Consider the following 18,324-nt stretch of genomic DNA (forward strand, 5'->3'; position numbering starts at 1 on the left):
AGTCGGGATGGATCAAAATGAAGAAGGTCTTGAGGCTAGCTGGTCTCACTAGCCTAAGGGAGGAAGATGACCTTGGCGGGTCTTCCCGGTCGATGTGGAAAAGGGGTTAAGGCAGCTGCAAGGCTTCACTGGTGCTTTAGCTGTCCTGGAAGGTGTTGTTGGTGTCTATGCTAGTCTTCTGCTTTGGATTCCTTGTTCTAGTGGTCGACTGTCGGCAGTCCAAAAATACTGGTCTTTTATGCAGGATTCCAGTCATTCACTCAGAGCTGTCCATCACCCATGGGTCAGCTTCCTCCAGGACAGACAGCTGCCCAGTTGGAACTGGTTTCAGCCAGGCATACCTACAGAAAAAGGACAGTGACGTTTCTGGCTCCTCCCTCACTTCCTGCCCTCTCAGACACACTGGAGCATGGGCCGGCTTCAGGGCTGAACACGGCCAAAGGCAAAATTCACAAATGACTCAAATCCATTCTAAATTATAGAAGAAAAGGCCAGAAGGAACTGACAATCAACAAATGGCGAAAAAAGAAGAAAAGACATTTTGGGAAAATGGTCACCCCTTGGTGCTTTACTCCATCGGAGAAATCAGCCTGCTAGTAACCTGCACAAAAGGTAGTAAAACGTAACCACTTCCACCAGCCATATAAGTTAGGCAGATGTAACAAAAAGTTTCATGAGGACTGGATGAAGGAGTTACAATGTAACCCCCTAGCACCCCACATAGTGTGGTGTGTGATTGACCCACAGAAGAAAAAGATAGAATAAAAGTTAGCTTAATATTCTTGGGAAACTGTAGTTCTCACAAGAAAATGTATTTAAACATGAAGAGAAGTCTGAGGGACTTTTCAGTGACACTGCACATAGGGTGTTGGGTGTCAACGCAAAAAAAAAGCAGATGCCTCTATTAAACAAATGGAGTTTACCAGACTCCATAACAGTACAAATAAAAATACCAGTCAGAGAAAAAGAATGAGTGAGTGGTAAAAGATCCACTCACTCAGGAGATAAAAATCAAAAAGCCCAGAGTCCAGAAAAAGTGCTGGGGGTCTCTCGGGTTAAAGGGAATTCGCACAGAAACTGAAAATTCTCCCGAACAATGTCTTAGCAAGCATTTAGGGAATCATAGATATGGTCCTTTTAGGTAGTATAGGTAAAAACCAGGCAAAACAAGTTAAGTATCAGTGGACGTTATTAGGGGATTGACTTAGATGGCGGAAAATTGAAAAAGCAGCTTCATGCAGACCCAGCCACCTTCATGCTTGAGCTCCTGCTACATTTCCAAATTTGCACTGACTGTAGCAAATCTAGTTGGGAGGTGGCCATAGAAAGCTCTGGAGTGGCAGATAGCTTAAGTGACAAAAGGGTGGCAATGCTAGGCTAAAAAGCTGAATTAATGTGAGGACAGCACAGTGGTAGTACATCCGAGCCACCACCAGCAAAAAAAAAAATACATGTAGGATAGGCAGATGGAGTGCGCCATGTGGTTGATTTTTCCTGGTCCTGCTACCTCTGCCCAGGTACTCAATCACTTTGTTCAGAGCACAACAAGCCAGAGCTCAGTGCTCCCATGACTCTTCATACATGGTGAAATGGCACGACATGCCTACAGCTGAGGGTAATAGCCATAGAAAGCGAGAGACGAGATGATAATTAACAGGCCTTTATATAAAGCATAGTTTCATTTTGAAAAGCACTGTAATAACATGTTATTGTTACCAAACTCATTGGCACCGATTTCATCACCCTTGCAAGGATGAAATGCTGAGTGGACTTGCCAGAATTGAAACTTGAGACCTTCAGTCTAAATCTCTTCTGCAGTGGATGCATTAGTCCAATCTTATTCGAGATGCATTGCCACTTCTAGCTGGAATCTAAATCAGGACTAGTGTTGTGGTCTCCAGTTCGCTGCTTCATACATCATTCAAGTGTAGAAGCTGGAAAGTGAATACATTTATAAAATATCTACCAAAGCACTCTACCTTTATCACAAGAAGGCACTAATTCTACTTGAGGATGCACATACTGTACAACTTCTGTACTTGAATGAAAAACCAGTGGTCCTATAACAACGAAGATGTAAAGCAAAAGGTATAGCTGTATGCTTTGCTGAGAATCTGATTGACAGCAAAACATACAGAATAGGGTATGTGTTTGGTCTACAAGAGAGCAAACCTCCTTCAAAACACAGATAGGGACTTAAGGGTTGGTCATGTTGAAAGTCAATGAAAAAATGCAATTCTCATTATTTCCTGATCAAAGACAGATTAAATACAGAATATTTTAATATTTTTGGGTAACGTGGTGTGGTGCTTTACACGCTGGCTGTTAATCTAGGCTGCTTGAATTCTAGTACAGGTTAGCCTCATTTAACTAAACAGTGTGCTTCGGTCAAACACATTTTTGCAGTCAAGTAATTTGAGGCACATAGCGATAAACTAAGAGCGTCTAAAGCCGTATGAATTTAAATCATGTACCGAATATATTCAATTTTTGGGCAGAATTAATTAGGAGTGACACAAATAAAAGTTTGATACAATCTTCAAGAAGAAGAATAAAGAAATGTTTAAATTATGCAGTCACTTACCAGGTCAAGAATTGTGAGGTCCAGTACACCACACGCCAGAAGATTGGCATGATGCCTGTCGGAATGTAGCTCCATGGTTTGTAACATTTATGAGGCTCCGTTTCTTCATGCTGTCTGCAAGAAAAAAACAGATCAAGATAACATAGCAGAAACACATTTTGTATTCCAATTTGACGGATCATTCAGGTACATCTCATAAAGGCCTAAAGGAAAATTAAGACAGAGGCTACATCTGAAAAACTGGTGTGATGGTACCAAGGTTGAGATTAAGAGTTCCTCCACTGTTGGGGTGGGCTGGCACATTCTGCGTTTCTTTGCACAGCCGGAATGTTAGGCCACCTGCTGGGACATGTCTAGGATACAGGCCAGTAGCAGGCGGCATCATGGCTAGAGACCAATATAGCGGCGAGCCATGCTTAAAATGTCAGGTTGTGGGAATTGAATGGTTCCAGTCAACCTCTTTTTCATGGCAAGGAGCCTGCTGCCAAACCCACAGATGATACTAATTTACTTCGGGCTGGAACAGAAGTGTGCAGTCATGTGAAAGGAAAAGAAAACTGCCTCAGACCAGGGAGGGATAAGTACCAAATGCGACATTACAGGGGAGATCCTATCAAAACCTTTTATGATAGTTTTATACTTGGAAAATCGGATACATGTATTTATTTCCCCTGCATTCACTTTGCCATACATTTACAGTCACATTTATTTCTGCATACCTTTATTTCTCCAGTCTTTCACATCCCCAAGTGTTCATTCATTCATCATCATCACCACTAGCCGTTACCGGCGCCACATACGCCATTCTAGCATATCTTAAAGGTCAATATCGGATGATAATTCATAGGGTCACTTATGTCCCCCTTCTTAAATATCAGAATTACCACTGATCGCTTCCAGGAAGGGGGCGTAGGTCCCTGTGTTTTATTCATGGTCATTGAAAAGGCTAAACGTTAGGAAACTGTCTTCTTTTGAATTTGAAAAGCATATTTGTATCAGACGGAATGAGAGGTATGTACAGTATAAGAACAGTATTTACGTTTAATCCATCGATTACAAAGTCCTCTATGATGCGTCTTTGTGTGAACAGAAGTGTGGGTGGGAAGAAGTAACTTTCCACCCCCACTTCTCTTACTGTAGTTAATAATTAAGAAATATTCAGTTTGGTGAAATGTAATCTCTTTAATGTTTTATTTAGACAAACATGAATTTAATATGGCTTAGATATACATATATAAAAACATTGTGCATTTATTCAGACATACCAATATCTGGTCAAAAAGGATTAAAACAAAATCTGCTCTTAATGTTTCAAAAATTCACACACTACACTATGCCATTTGAACAAAGAGGGCAATTTAACACCGATATTAACCCCTTAAATGCTAAGGACGGAGCAGGATGGTTTGGCGCGACCGGTTCGCCGCAGCCAGTAGGGCACAGGGAGCACTTGGCACAGGATGTTGTGGCACGACGTTATGAACCTGCACCTGTAATAACATGAATGAGTTGCATGTGCTGGGTCATGCTCTTTTATTCGGGGAGGACAACAATTGGCAGCAGCTGTCAGCCACTTAATTTCAAGCGAGTCCTTGGCTACTTTTATATATATTTATCTATATTTCAAGCCTAGAGCCCTGGCTGGGCTGTGTTGAAGCTTTTCCCTGCAGCGGAGGGGTGGGGACCCTGCCAGGGCTCCATGGGACCGCCGCTGGGCTTGGTGACGTGCAACCCACATTGGAGACAGGTGCCCAAAGTTGGGGACATGACCCCGGACTGTCCTGGAGCACTCCTGAAGCGCTGGTGGGGCTGTGTTACAGCTTTGCACTCCAGGGAGGGCTGGTGACCCTGCCAGGGCTCCCTGGGACTACCGCTGGACTTGGGGAAAGTCCACCCAAATGGGGAAAAAGGCGCCCAAGGCCGGGAACATCACACTGACCCATCCTGGAGCTCTGGACTGGCTGAGTTTTTTTTTACAACTTTATTTAACTTTGCACACAGATTATGCAGTTACATTTGCGACATTCAATTTCAGTGATCATAATACATGTATTGGCAGATTTTACATTGCATTTACATCTTCAGGGGATGGTAGCTCTGCTAGATCCTGTTTGTACCGTGTCAATATATTTCTGGGTCTAGAGGGGGTCATTAATGAGTCTATATACAGTTCTTCGGTGTCATTAGCCCACAACATGTCTATGTTCCAATCTTCTACTGTTGGCGGGCGAGCGTTTTTCCACCTCATCAAAATGACCCTTTTTGCTAACAGAAGACTTAAATTGAGCAGTTTTCGCCAAGTTGGGTTCATTTTTCCAATCGCCCCCAATATACACAACGGCAGTGTCCATTCGACCGGTTGGTCCGCCATCTTATCCAGAGCTCCACAGACCCCGGCCCAGTATTGACTTAGTTCTACACAGTCCCACAGCATATGGTATATATTAGCATTTTCAGAATTGCATCTTGGGCAGTTGCCAGAGAGAATGGGATATCGACGCTTGAGTTTCGCTGGCGTGTAGTGGGTTCTATGGATAATTTCATAGCGTATCTCTTTGAATCTCGAGTTGCAGGATACCAGCTTAGTCAGTGCACAGATCTGGGACCAATCCTGTTCTTCTATCGGCTGGTCCAGATCTCGCTCCCAGCCGGCCTTTGCGGTGTGGGGTGTTTTCGGGCGTGTTTGCATTATAGTTTTGTAGAGAGTGGAGGCCATAACCTTCTGAGTCCCCCCCGTGAATATGTAACCAAGGACCATGTTTATTTCGGGTTCGTTTGGGAATGATGGGTAGATCCATTGTGTGGTTGTTGCAACCTTGTCGAATTGCTGTCTGTGTGCGTTTGTGTTTCCTACCGTGTCTTTAATCTCATCCCACTCCACAAACTGTTTGTCCCGAAACATCTGTCCCCATTGTGCGATTCCTTTGGCAGTCCAGTGCATTGCCACCACACTGTCTAAGGGGAAGGGTGTGTGGGGGTCGCCCCATATTGGCATGCTCGGGTGGTATAGTTTACCGGCTGCAAACATATCATTTATTTTGGCCCATGCAGTGATTGTGACATTGGATGGATGCATAGTGTTATATCGTTTAGGTGTGGGCCTAGTGATTTTCTGTAGGGCCAGTATCGCTTCCTGTTCCCTCGTGGGAGGGGGTGGGGGGACAGGGTTGAGGAAGCATGTAGAACAGTTGGCAGCATAATGTGCCTGCGCTGCCAGGTAATACAATTCCACGTCGGGAGCCATTAGGCCGCCTCTGGGATACGTATCTGTTAGCACCCTCCAGCTCAGTCTCGAGTGGCCTCCCCATACAAACGCTATGCTTGCACTATTAATTTTGGATAATAGTGTGCGACCCGGCCACACCGGTATTGTACTGAACAGATAGAAAAGCTTAGGCAGAATGATCATTTTAATTAATGCTATCCTACCCATCATGGATATTAGAAGGGCATTCCAGCGCTTTATTTTGATGCAAAGTGCGTCTGCCAGTGAGGTGTAGTTTAGTGTTCGGGAGAGTTGACCAGATCTGGCGACTGCCGCACCTAAATAAACAATGTGTAATGGGCTCCATATAAGGCCGTGGAGGTTCTGGGGCTGCATGGTGGCATCTGTGAGCGGGAATATCTCCGACTTATTGGGATTTAGGCGAAGACCTGAATATTCTCCGAACTCTTTCACTGCAGCCAGCACCTTGCCCATAGTGCGGTCTGGGTTTTTAAGGTATAATAAGATATCATCCGCATAAAGCGTTATAATATGTGGCTTACCCTCTAGCCATATCCCGAATGTGCTATAACAGCATCTGAGTATGTCCGCAAGGGGTTCAATAACCAGGGCGAAGAGTAGTGGGGAGAGTGGGCAGCCCTGCCTAGCGCCCCCCAGTAGTTCAAGTATGTCTGTGAAAGATCCATTAATTCTGATCTTAGCGTATGGTCGCGTGTAGAGTATTCGGATCCACCTTATGAAGTTTGGGCCAAATCCATAGTTTCGTAACACCCCGAACAGGAACGGCCATGAGACAGTATTCAAATGATTTCCTCATATCTAAGGAGACCGCTTTTCCTTGGGTTTCTCAGGGTATCGTGGCAATGATTTGGTGGCATCTCCTTATATTCGTAGCCGTAGATCTGCCCAATATAAACCCCGCCTGATCTTCGTGTATCATGAATGGCATCAGTGGTGTAAGCCTAGATGCTATTATTTTGGCCAGGATTTTGGCATCAGTGTTTATTAGGGATAAAGGTCGGTATGACCCACAATCCCCAGGGGGCTTCTCCGATTTCAGCAGGAGAGTAATTATAGCTTCCCTGGTGGTCTTGGGGAGTTCCCCTGTATCCAGTGCCTCCATCCATACAGCGAGGAGCCTGGGAACCAGTTCACTACTAAACTCTTTATAGAACTCAGCACTTAGCCCGTCTGAACCCGGCGCTTTCCTGTTGGGGAGAGCTTTTATTGCATCGAGTATTTCAGGTTCGGTGATGGGTAACTCAAGTGTTTCCCTAGTGGTATCCGCTAAAAGGGTTGTGGGTATCTGGGCCAGGTAGCTCTCAATCTCGTCATCTGTTGCAGTGCTTTGCTGGGAGTATAGGTCTTTGTAATAGGCATAGAAGGTCTCCTTCATTTTGTCCTGGTCGGTGGTTACCGCGCCATCAGACATCTGTATGCATGGTATGGTAGTGGGGCCATTCTCTATGCGTACTGTTCTAGCTAATAATTTCCCCGGGCGATCCCCTTCCCCATTACTATGGGCTGCAGCTGGTCGATCAAAGTATCTCTCTTGTTCTGCGTTCTCGGTGTATTCGTCTAGTTTGGTCTTTAGTTCAGAGCTGATTTGGGGTGACGAGAGGATGCATACTGTGATTGCAGGGATGCCATCTGAGATTCTAGCCTAATTAACCTATTCCTAATGTCTTTAAGGATTCCCCCCTCTACGGCTATTCAGTGACCTCTGATGCAGACTTTGAACGCCTGCCATAGTATAGACTGGGTCGAGACAGAGTGTTTGTCGTTATCGAAGTAGTCCTTTATATATTGTTTCTTCGAGGTATTTTAGACCAGATCTTTCAGGGCTGCTGGCTTGAATCTCCAAGGTGGTCTGGAGAGGACCGACCAGGGATTCTTAGTGTTAGCTGTATCGGTGAGTGGTCCGAGTACGTTCTTGGGTGTATATGGGAGTCTGTGACCCATGCCATGCTACCCCCATCTATGAGCCATAAATCTATCCTGGAGTGCATGTCATGGACTGTGGAGTAATAGGTGTATTCCCTGCTGATTGGGTTCAATATTCTCCAGGCATCTTTTAGTTGTAGATCAGCCATATGTAGGTGTATTGCTTGCGCGGCTTTAGTCAGTGTTCTAGCTTGCGTAGATGTGCGATCGAGATGTACATCTAATATTGTGTTAAAGTCCCCGCCACAAATCACCCGGGCTGTCGGGTATCTTGCCAATTTTCCAAACACTGAGGCATAAAAGTCTGGTTGGTCGATGTTCGGACCGTACACGTTCAGAAAGACAAATTCTTTATCGTATAGGTTACCATGAAGCATGACATATCTCCCCCCCGGGTCACACTCAACATCAATACATTCAAAGGGCAGTGTTTTGTGAATCAGAATTGCTACCCCTCTTGCCCGGCTGGAGTATGTCGTGAAATACTGATGTGGGCCCCTTTTAGGCATCAATTGTTCTCCTTGACGTGGACCAGAATGCGTTTCCTGTAAGAAGATCACCCTCGCCGCGTGTCTATTGAGGTAGGCCAGTATCTTTCTCCTCTTAAACCTAGATCCCAGGCCCCTTACATTCCAGCTAAGCATATTGATGTTGTCTTTGTCTAAGCTAGCCATTGTCTATGGGGTGTACAAAGCCATGTGGTCTCTTATAATCTGCCATTGTGAGATGGAATGACGGCATGTCTGACATCTGTGTGCTTTTTCATTTATAATAAAACCCCGCAACTCCCGTGTAAGTCCCTCCCCCCACCCTCACAGTTCCCCAAACTTCAACTGTGCCATTAGATATCCATCCCTCCCCACCCAACAACATTTCAAGCACCTGCTACAGGGGGGGCTGCAGCGTCTCCAGAGCCCAAGCCAGCTTCACTTATAGGTATCGTGTCCGGTTTACGCACGTTGCTCTCGCACATCCTAATGACTTCTGGGACGATGTTTCCATAGCTGATTAGACATGTACATTCTACTTTAGTGTCCCATGTGCAGGCCTCCAGGGTGGAGGCTTCAGGCGTTGCTGTTCCTTTTCACTTCAAGAACGGGATGAGAATATTTAGGTCTCAGTCTTGTTCAAATCGCCCACACTTTAAGTCTGTCCCGTGTTCGGAGGGATATGCGTTTCTATAAAGGTCGCTGCTTCTTCGGGAAATGTGAAAAAGTAGGACTTGTTTTGATGCTGGATTTTGAGCCTGGCGGGGTAGAGCATTGCGTATTGAACTTGCCGTTCGCGTAGCATTTTCTTGACTCCTGTAAAGAGCTTCCTTTCCTTTTGGACCGCCAATGTAAAGTCTGGAAAGATGCGGATAACATTTGCTTCCCATTTGAGCTCTTGTTTTTCACTGGCGGTTTTAAGGATCAGATCTCTGTCCCTGTAGTTTAACATGCGCGCTATGATGGGCCTGGGGTATGCCCCGGGTTTCTGTTTCGGTGCCAGTGATCTGTGCGCCCTCTCGACTATGAACATCGGTGACCATCCGGGGTCACCCAATAGTGTGCGGAGGAGATCTTCCACTGCCTTCTCCATTGATCCTTTCATGGCGCCTTCTGGAACCCCAATAATGCGGATGTTGTTTCTCCTAGATCTCGCCTCCAAATCTGCGCATTTGGACTTCACCGTTCCAAGTTCGATAGCCATTGTTGATACTGTGGTTTTCAGGGCCTCTAAAGCGGCCTCAGTTCCAGATATCCTAGTTATATTGTCAAGTTGTGTCTTAATGTTGGCGACACTTGCCGTGATCCCATCTAATTTGTCCGTGAGTGCAGCGAAGTCCCGTTGCATCGCCTGAAAAACGGCCTTGAGGTCCATCATTGTAGCCAGGGTCGCCTGCTTCTCCTGCACCGGCGTTTCCTGGTCTGTCTCGGGCTCCGCTTCCCTCTGCATCGCGGTCGTGAATTTGTCGATGGGTCCTCTGCCTTTCTTCGGGCCAAAGTTCTTTGGCATCTTCTCCGGAATGGGAGATGTGGGTTATCCAGGCGCTCAATGGGAAGGCCGTGTTGGTTCCACCACGATTCGCTCTGCGCTATATCTGCCCGCGGTGGTGGAGTCCGTGCCCCGTCGCAGCTCTATTAGAGGGGGCAGACGTTTCTCCCTGTCATACATGGACGAATGGAGCGCTAATTTCGGTGCGCATACGGTTATCAGTCCCTGGGAGATGGTGGCCCGCGTAGGCGGTGCGGGGAGGCCACCTCGGGGATAGCTGGGACCTACCTCTTCAAGTGCGGTCCGACCACAGAGCAGGCCTTCACCCGTCCGGGCCTCTCAGGCTCCCATGCGAAGAAGGCGGCAGGTGGGCCAGCGGGCGGTGCACGATATCCAGGGTAGCCGCGGCTTCCTCACGCTGGGTGGATGGCAGGAGCGGCCCGATGCTGCCGGGGCGGGGCTCATCTCTCTTCCCGCCAGTCGCCGATCTCCAGGCTGCGGGAGATCATCCGGGCCTCTATCTCTTGAATCCCCGCACCGATCCGTCTGAAATTTCGTGTTGGGTATCTGAAGATATTGTTACCCATCCTCTGCAAAAATCGCGGGTAACCGGAGCCTGCAAATTGTCTTTTCTGGCTTTGCGGCCCTGGGTCTAGCCAGAGCTCACACGAGAGCCGCCATCTTCTCTCGTGCGCAACAGCGCCCCCCTGGACTGGCTGAGTTAAAGGTTTTAACTCCAGGGAAGGATGAGGGCCATGCCGGGGAACCCTGGGACTGCCGCTGGTCCTGGGGATGATCAACCAACATGGGAGAAAGGCTCCAGAGACCGGGGACAGCACCCCCTGCCGTCCTGGAACACTGGGCTGGGCTGTGTTGCGTTACAGTTTTTCCCTCCGGGGAGAAATGTGAACCTTATCGGGATACCCTCAGACTGCCCCTGGGCTTGGGGATGGCTAACCCACATGGGAGACAGGCAACCAAGGCCAGGAACAGCACTTCCGGCCGTCTTGGACCTCTGGCTGGACTGTGTGAGAAACTCATGGTGGCAACAAGTAAGACAGATACAAGTGATCACAGTTCAAGGGTATTTATTTATTTAGCATTTGTAAAGCGCGCCAAACCCGTGGGTATCTGGGCGCAGGAGAGCAGGTAATACACATTAAATGAGTTACCACAGGCAACAATAGAATACATAGGCTTGACATATGTTACACATATTTACAGGCATGGCATATTTACGGATGCATTGAAACCGTTAGTAAAAATAGAACTGTAAGCATTCAGGCAATGTGTGAAGAGTACTCTCACACAAGGAGGGCTACAAATTGGATGTGAAAAACCAGGCCTTAAGGGTCGGTTCTGATGTCTAGAGGTAGGGCGTCCCATCCTTTGGCTGCCAGAACTGGGAAGCTGCGTCCCCCAGTCTTGGTTCTTTTGAATTTAGGAACAGTAAGAAGGAGGGCTGAGATGGAGTGTGTAGTCTTAGTGGTTTGGGTTGGATTGAGCAAGATATTTGGGAGCTATATTAGTGAGGCATTTGTGGGTGATTGCCATGGTTTTGAATGTGATCTGGTCCTAAACCGGTAGCCGTTGCACTTTGAGTCTGATTTCCGAAATATGTTGTCTTCTTGGTATGTTTAGTGCTCCTCATAAGGCATTGTTTTGAGTGACCTGTCGTTTTTTGATACTGCTAGTTGCTGGTCCAGGATGGGGCACCATCCTTCTGTCTTCTTTTTCACGAGGAAGTACCTTGAGTATACTCCGGAGTTCCGGAACCTCTTCGGGACGAGCTCGATGGCACCTTTTTTGAGCATCGCCCTTACCTCCAATAGCAGTTGCGGGACGTGATTTTCCTTCCTGGCCATGGGTGGAATGCGGGGGCACTTTAGAAATTCGAGGGCGTGCCCCTGGGCCAGGGCGTCCAGCACCCAACGGTCGTGGAGATGGACTCCCACACGCTGACGAACTTCGCCAGCTGGCCTCCCACCGGGGTGCTTCGGTGTGGGCCTGACACCAGGGTCGGTTCAATCTTGCTTGGAGGACGCCTTGCTGCCTTGGCCTCCCTGGCAACGACGGCGGGGTCCACCCGACTTGCCTCATCCTCTATAGGCTTCCTGCGACAAGGAGCGGGCCGCTTGGCGGTATGCAGAGGAGCCACTGCCGAATCACGTGGAGGCACCCTGCTTGCCTCCGGTGCTCCGAAAGGACGGCCTTGGTTGCCGGAGAACACCTAGGGCCTTAGCTGTCTCCGTGTCCGCCTTGATGGCTTGGAGGGACTCATCCACTGTTTTCCCAAACAGATTGTTCCCGTCGAACGGTATGTCCAAAACCTTGGCTTGTACGTCCTGGCGGAAAACCGTCGCCTTGAGCCACCTTCGTCGTCTAAGGCAAACGCTGTTGCCCAGCTGGCGGAAACCGGTGTCGGCAATGTCTGTTGCCACCGTAATGGCGTGGTCCGACTCCACTTCACCTTCTTGCAAGATCTCCAGGGCCTCGGCCCTCTTGTCGTCCGGAAGGAAGTCCAACAGGGGGGCGATCTTATACCATAACTCCCTGTCGTAGCGGGCCACGATTGCGGGGGCGTTGGCCGCCTTAATCGTCGTTGCTGCTGACGAGATAACTCGTCCCATTCCATCCAGCTTCTTTCCTTCACCGTCCGTCTTCTTGGCTGCCGCTGAGACGACTGAGGCAGGGGTCGGTTGTGCCGTAAGGCACAAAGGGGCCGCGTCGGGGACCCGGTACTTCTTCTCGTACCGATCCCTCTTGGCAGGCGTCGTAGACGGGTTCTTGAGAAGGGTGAACCCCTCGTCCCAGATGTCATCCAGCAGAGGCATGGCGAGGACTGTTTTCCTCTTAGCCTTGCGCCGTTGGTAAAGGAAACCTTCCTTCTTTTCTTCAGGGCAGAGCTGAAAAAGCTTGGATGCCCTGGCGATCATTGCATGAAAAGATCCGATCTCGTCAGGCGGGGAGGCCCGGGCTGGGGGAGATGGGAGCTCTGTCCCATCGTCACCGCCGTCGTCGGTACCCGTCGTGGCCGTGTCCGTTCCTGTGTCATCCCCAGGGAAGGGGGACGTGGGCAAAGGTTGAGTAGGACGCGAGGGCTGAAAAGGCGGGGCTGGATGGATCCGTCTTCTCTTGTTCGGGGGGCTTCCCGCCGGGCCTGGTTCCTCCATCGAGCCTGGTTCCGGTTCCTCTGTCGGTGGTAAGGGCAATCTCGTCCTTATCTCCGAACATAACGATTGTATTGCCAACAAAATGGCCGCCAAGTTGTCCTGCGGCTCCGGAAGCGGTGGGAGCGACGGGTGACTAGGACCCTCGCCGGTGCCGCCGGTGCCGCCGCCGTCGCTCTCGTCGTCACCTTAGTCAGGATCCCTCCTGTGGGAACAGGCCTCTTCGACGCCCTCGTCGAGGCCCTCTAAAACTTCTACCAGCTCCTCCTCGGATGCTGTATCCGTGTCCACAATGGCCACCGGCCCCCCCTCTTTTTCCGCCGGGGTCTTCACGGGGGTCTTTGATGGGTCTGAAAGAGGCTTCCCTCTGCGGAGGCAGGGAGACTCTGGGCCCCAAGGTCACCTCCACTGGTGTAGCCTCCACAGGCTGCGCCAGGGCCGTCGCGACTTCCTCGATAGAGGCCTTGGCCGGGTGAATCAAGGCCTTTGCCACCTTATGTGGGCCTGTGGCCTTCACCTTGGGGGGAGGGTCACTGCCTCGCTCCCCCTCGGCCGGATCCTTCGAGCTCGACCGGGGCCTCTCCAGAAGCTTTGCCGGGTTCTCGGCCTTCCTCTTCCCCGAGCCAGAGCGTTGGCTCGTGGTTGATGGCGCTGGGGAGGGTGCGCCCCGTCTGGCAGCCGAGGAGCCAGACCGTTCGGCGCTCCCGGTGCCCACGGACGTGCGGTGCTTTGCCTTCTGTTGGGCCCCCGTCGCCGGGGCGCCCTTACAGGATTTAGAAGACCACTTGGACGACTTCTTCTCACCTGACGGGCTCTTTCCTTCCAGCCAGTTGGAGAGACGAAGGTGTCGGTCGATGATGGTCCGTTCCGACATGTCCCCGCAAAACGCACAGTCCTTCTCCACATGCGTTTTGTCCTCATGAAGGCAGTAGAGACATTTCGAGTGCTCGTCCTCCTTGAACACATTCTGCAACTGGCATCCAGGGCAATCCCTGAACAGCTTTCCGGCCGTCGAGCTTCCTTTCTCCTGGGCCATGTTCGGGTAGGCCGCAGAAACTCCTGGACTCCTCCAAGAAGCGCAACTCGACGAAATCTTCACCCTGGAGGGGCGTAGAAAAATCCGACACGGATCCCCGTTAATCGGATGTAGAGACGGTGGAGCTTGACGCTCTATTTGACCAAAAAATGGGAAATTCTCTTTGAAAAAGCGCGAAAATGCAGCAAAAGCTTGAGAGCTAAACACGAGGACTCCCAACACTTGAGCGTGCGGTAAAAATCTGAGGATGGCTGCCAGGGGAGGGGCTTAGGGATAGGGCAGTCATTGGCTGTGGGCAGTATGACCCAGAGATCAGTGATTGGTTACTACTAAGAAAGACAGATCAGAAACGAAACTGATACTGATTTTTTCTTTACCGAGGATTCCCGGCCTGACAGGGAATATTCATGAGCATGTGAATCCATGCCAGACCCCATGCTGGAGAATGGAATTAACATAAGGAGGAGTCCAAATACACACCCAGAGTTTTAACTTCTTTGGAGACGGTAATGGTATTTCCATCAATTATGAAGTGTTTGTATTTGGGGTAATGTTTTTTTAGGTGTGTTTGGGTGCTGACCAAGGGAAACTCCATTTTCTCATCGTTTAGACAAAGTACATTTTTGGCCATCCAGGATTGGATCATCTGGTAAATGTCTTTGAGGATGGAAGAGTATGTATCGTAATCTCCAGTGAGGTGGAGGAGTATTTGCGTGTCATCCGCATAGTTTGTATAGGACACTCCACGTTCATCAAGGTGGTAAAATAGCAGCTTTGTAAATATGTTGTATGGCGTTGGTGACACGCATGAACCTTGAGGTACACCCCGCAAGGGGCAGGGGCAGCGTTAGCTAGGTTGGAAAAAACTCTCATGGTACGTTCAGAGAGGAATGATTTTATCCAGGCGATGGCTTTGGGTGAGAAATAGGCCGAGCTGTCCAGGTGGTGGCACAGTAATTTGTGATTTACTAAGTCAAACGCTGCGGGAAGGTCTAGGAGAAGTAATATGGCTAAGTTTCCGTTGTCAATTATAGTATCAATTTGGTTTTTCAGGTCAAGGAGTGCCGTTTCCGTGCTGTGTCTGGGTCTGAAGGACGATTGGCGTAGGCCCAAGAGATTGTTAGTTCCCAGGTGTTCTTGTATCTGGAGGTAGGCGGCGCAGTCAAGGATTTTCAGGAGGAAGGGGACCGTTGTAATTAGACAGTAATTGGTAGGGATGCTGGGGTCAAGGGATTTATTATATTTATTTTTTTTTTGGTGCGGGAGGACACATGCTTCTTTCAAATTCTTAGGGACTGTACCTTGCGAGAAGGAGTTATGGATGAGAGAGGTGATAAATGGGGCGAGTTCAGTAACACAGTCTTTGATGACTGGGGCAGAGCATATGTCGCCTTGACATCTGGAAGATTTTAAGCTGGAGATGATTTTTATAACCTCGGGTGTGGAGACTGGCCTGAATTCGAAAGTGGGGTGAGGGGTAAAGGAGTTCTAGAGGTTGGTGGGTCGGTGTTTATGACTGGCAGCTTTACCTTGTCTTTTTTGTTAGCGATTTTGTTTTGAAGTATTGCTATTTTGTCCAAAAATGCATGCTGTATGTCAGCACACCATGTTTGGTCTTTCTGACAGGTGTCAGGTGGGCGATTCAAGTTCCCTCAGAATGGTGAATAATTCCTTAATGCCAGATTTGCCATTTGCTATGCGCTCATTGTACGTGGCGTTTTTTGCTAACAATATAGCTTGTATTTTTTTGAGGGAGAGATGAACAAGTTACTCTCTTACCTGGTAACGTTCTTTCGATGGGATGGTCCGACGACGTATTCCATATCTATGACAGGTAATCACTGCAGCTGTGCTGCAGTGATTACCTGTCATAGATCTGGAATACGTCAGAATCCCCTCGAAAAATAGATCCCTATTGAGGGTTTCCAAAGCGATTCAGCAGCACGTTTATTATATCTGAGATTCTTGAGGTTCAGGTGAGTTTTGGTTTGTGGTGTTTGAGTGGGAAAATTTTGTCGATGGCTTGGAGGATGGTGGTGTTGTAAAGGTCTACCATGGCTGATGGGTTGGCTTGGAGGTAGGTACCTTCAGTGATGGCGCTTAATAATGGGAGCAGGTTAGTACGTTTAATGTGGCGCGTATTTCTTGCAAGGGTAGCTGGGGTTAAGTTTGGAGCAGTTTTGGATTGGGTTCGTCTAGGGATAGTGAATGTGATGATGTTATGGTCTGACCAGGGGCAAGGGGAATTGGCGTTAATGCTGGTTGATACATTTATGTCGGCAAGCCAGTCTAAGGTACAGGCTTTGCCATGGGTAGCTTGTTCAATGCGTTGAGTGAGTCCGAGAGCGGCCATTGTGTTTTGAATGGTCGTGGCATTATGATCTAAGCTGTGGTGAAGGTTAAGGTTGAAATCGCCTAGAATGATGATTCAAGTGGATGGTTTAGTGTTTTTGAGAGGAGAAGGGCTATATCCTCGTCAAAGTTTTGCAATGGGTCTGGTGATCTATATTTGATGTGCATGTTGGTGGTTGTGGTGTTAGGGTAGGATAGCATGATTGAGAGAAGTTCCCCAGAGGGGAAAGCTTGGTTGGGTAGGTTAGATTTAGCGATCAGGGCAACTCCACCTCCATTGGCGGAGGTTCTGTCTTTCCTGTAATTGTGAATCCTTTTGGTATGGCCAACGAAAGTGCACAACGTTCAACCCGATAAGCAACCTCATAAAAACCACCATCAGGAAACACTGGCACCTCATCAAAAATGAAGGGAGTCTAGCAAAGAAACCACTATTTGCGTTCAGAAAGAACAAAAATCTAAGGGACACTTTGGTCCATACTTTTTTGGAAACCTCAAAAACCCCAGCAACATTATGGAACCTGCCACCAGTCGTGGGACACTACAGCTGCGGACAGTGTGTGGCTTGCCGCCACACAACTAACAGAAAGACTTTTACCTACAAAGATTTTACATGGAACATGACGAACCACACTAACTGCGAAAGTAGAAATGTCATATACGTCATCAAATGTCCGTGTGACATGATATACATCGGAAAGACCATCAGACCTGTTAATCAAAGGAGCAACGAACAAAGTACAGGATAAACCCCGGGTTGAGCACTTCAACAAAAAAGCCCATACACATGAACAATTCACCTGGACTGTGCTGCAACAACTGCAGCCCCAGAAACGCAGAGGCAACATTGACCTGGTGCTCACAAAACTGGAACAAAAGTGGGTCCACAGACTAGACACAGTCCGCCACGGCCTCAACATAACCGTAGAGTGGAAACATTTTTGGGTCTAACCCCACCCACCACACACAATGTTGCCATTTTGTGCTCGTTGGACCCTCGAAATTTTACCCAGAAATTGTACCCAGATGTCAGACGTTTAAATTGATATGTATTCAACATTATTTACTCTCGCTGTGTACCACATGTCCCATGCTCCATAGCGCCTCTCACTAGTTTCCATCCATCACCATGGGCTCCTCAGCGCCTCCAGTAGGCCAGACACTACATGTCCCAGCATCCTTAGCAGTTCCAGTAGTTTCAGTCCTCCACCGACACCATCGTCCATTCGCGGAACGGTGAGGACCACTCCCATTGGTCCTAGCACCTCCCGCACCGTGCTATTGGCACATACACTACCCTGGGACTAGCTTATTAGCCAAGCTGGTTGCATCTGTATGCTACAGCTACCATTACAGCAACAGATCTAGCTCTCATGCCTCCAGAGACAGTGCCCTCCACACTGATCCGTCTACTCACTCACAGGGAGTCCACAATAGCGGTACCACCTCTATCCCCGTGTGGGCCCTATCTACCCTGTAAGGTATGATATGCACAGTAACCACGGGTTGCTTTTCGGCCCTTCATGCGCACTGTGACCCATCTGTAGAACACAGACGCACCACCATTTCGGACGTACTTCTCAAAATAGACACCACTTTGGCGAGATTTTTATTTCATTTTAATGGGTCGATAATACCCTCCACGCCCTAAATCACTTAAGGCAACAGGTGATACCAGGTTGCCGACACGCCCTGGAGCTTTCATGCATGCATCCTATAATATCCACCAACCCAGGGACGCCCTCACCCTAGTCCTATACGCCGGTACCGACGCTTCACACTCACGTCCATCTTTGTTTTTTTTTTCAGACGAGGGACCTTCTTAGGCCCTCCTCTAGCCGACTGGATCCTGACCAATCGTTACCTGAGGAACCCACGGCTCCCCCAGTGCATTCCCTGCACCTACCATCCAACATTTACCCTTGGATGATTCTGTACAGCATCACCACTGCTCACACAGCAGCAGGTGAGTTGTCCTTCGATATGGCAACACTAGGCCACAGTTATGAAACACTAAATAACATAATTAGACCCA

At 48.7% G+C, this 18,324-nt stretch overlaps 1 protein-coding gene and 1 long non-coding RNA gene across 2 annotated transcripts in view; one reads left to right on the forward strand and one right to left on the reverse strand.

The window, feature by feature from the left end:
* The window catches only part of LMBRD2 (LMBR1 domain containing 2), a 1,998,085-nt gene that overhangs the window by 1,713,214 nt on the left and 266,547 nt on the right, over positions 1–18,324 (reverse strand). Inside the window, exon 4 of the mRNA XM_069627129.1 lies at positions 2,585–2,698. Within this exon, the coding sequence (XP_069483230.1) occupies positions 2,585–2,698 (114 nt within the window). The remainder of the gene's footprint in view (positions 1–2,584; positions 2,699–18,324) is intronic.
* Positions 1–18,324, forward strand: part of LOC138511451 (uncharacterized) — a 680,777-nt gene that overhangs the window by 131,914 nt on the left and 530,539 nt on the right. The window lies entirely within an intron of this gene.

The sequence above is a fragment of the Ambystoma mexicanum genome, chromosome 6p, assembly GCF_040938575.1.
Source record: "Ambystoma mexicanum isolate Mex_15411 chromosome 6p, UKY_AmexF1_1, whole genome shotgun sequence".
Classification (NCBI taxonomy): Eukaryota; Metazoa; Chordata; class Amphibia; order Caudata; family Ambystomatidae; genus Ambystoma; species Ambystoma mexicanum.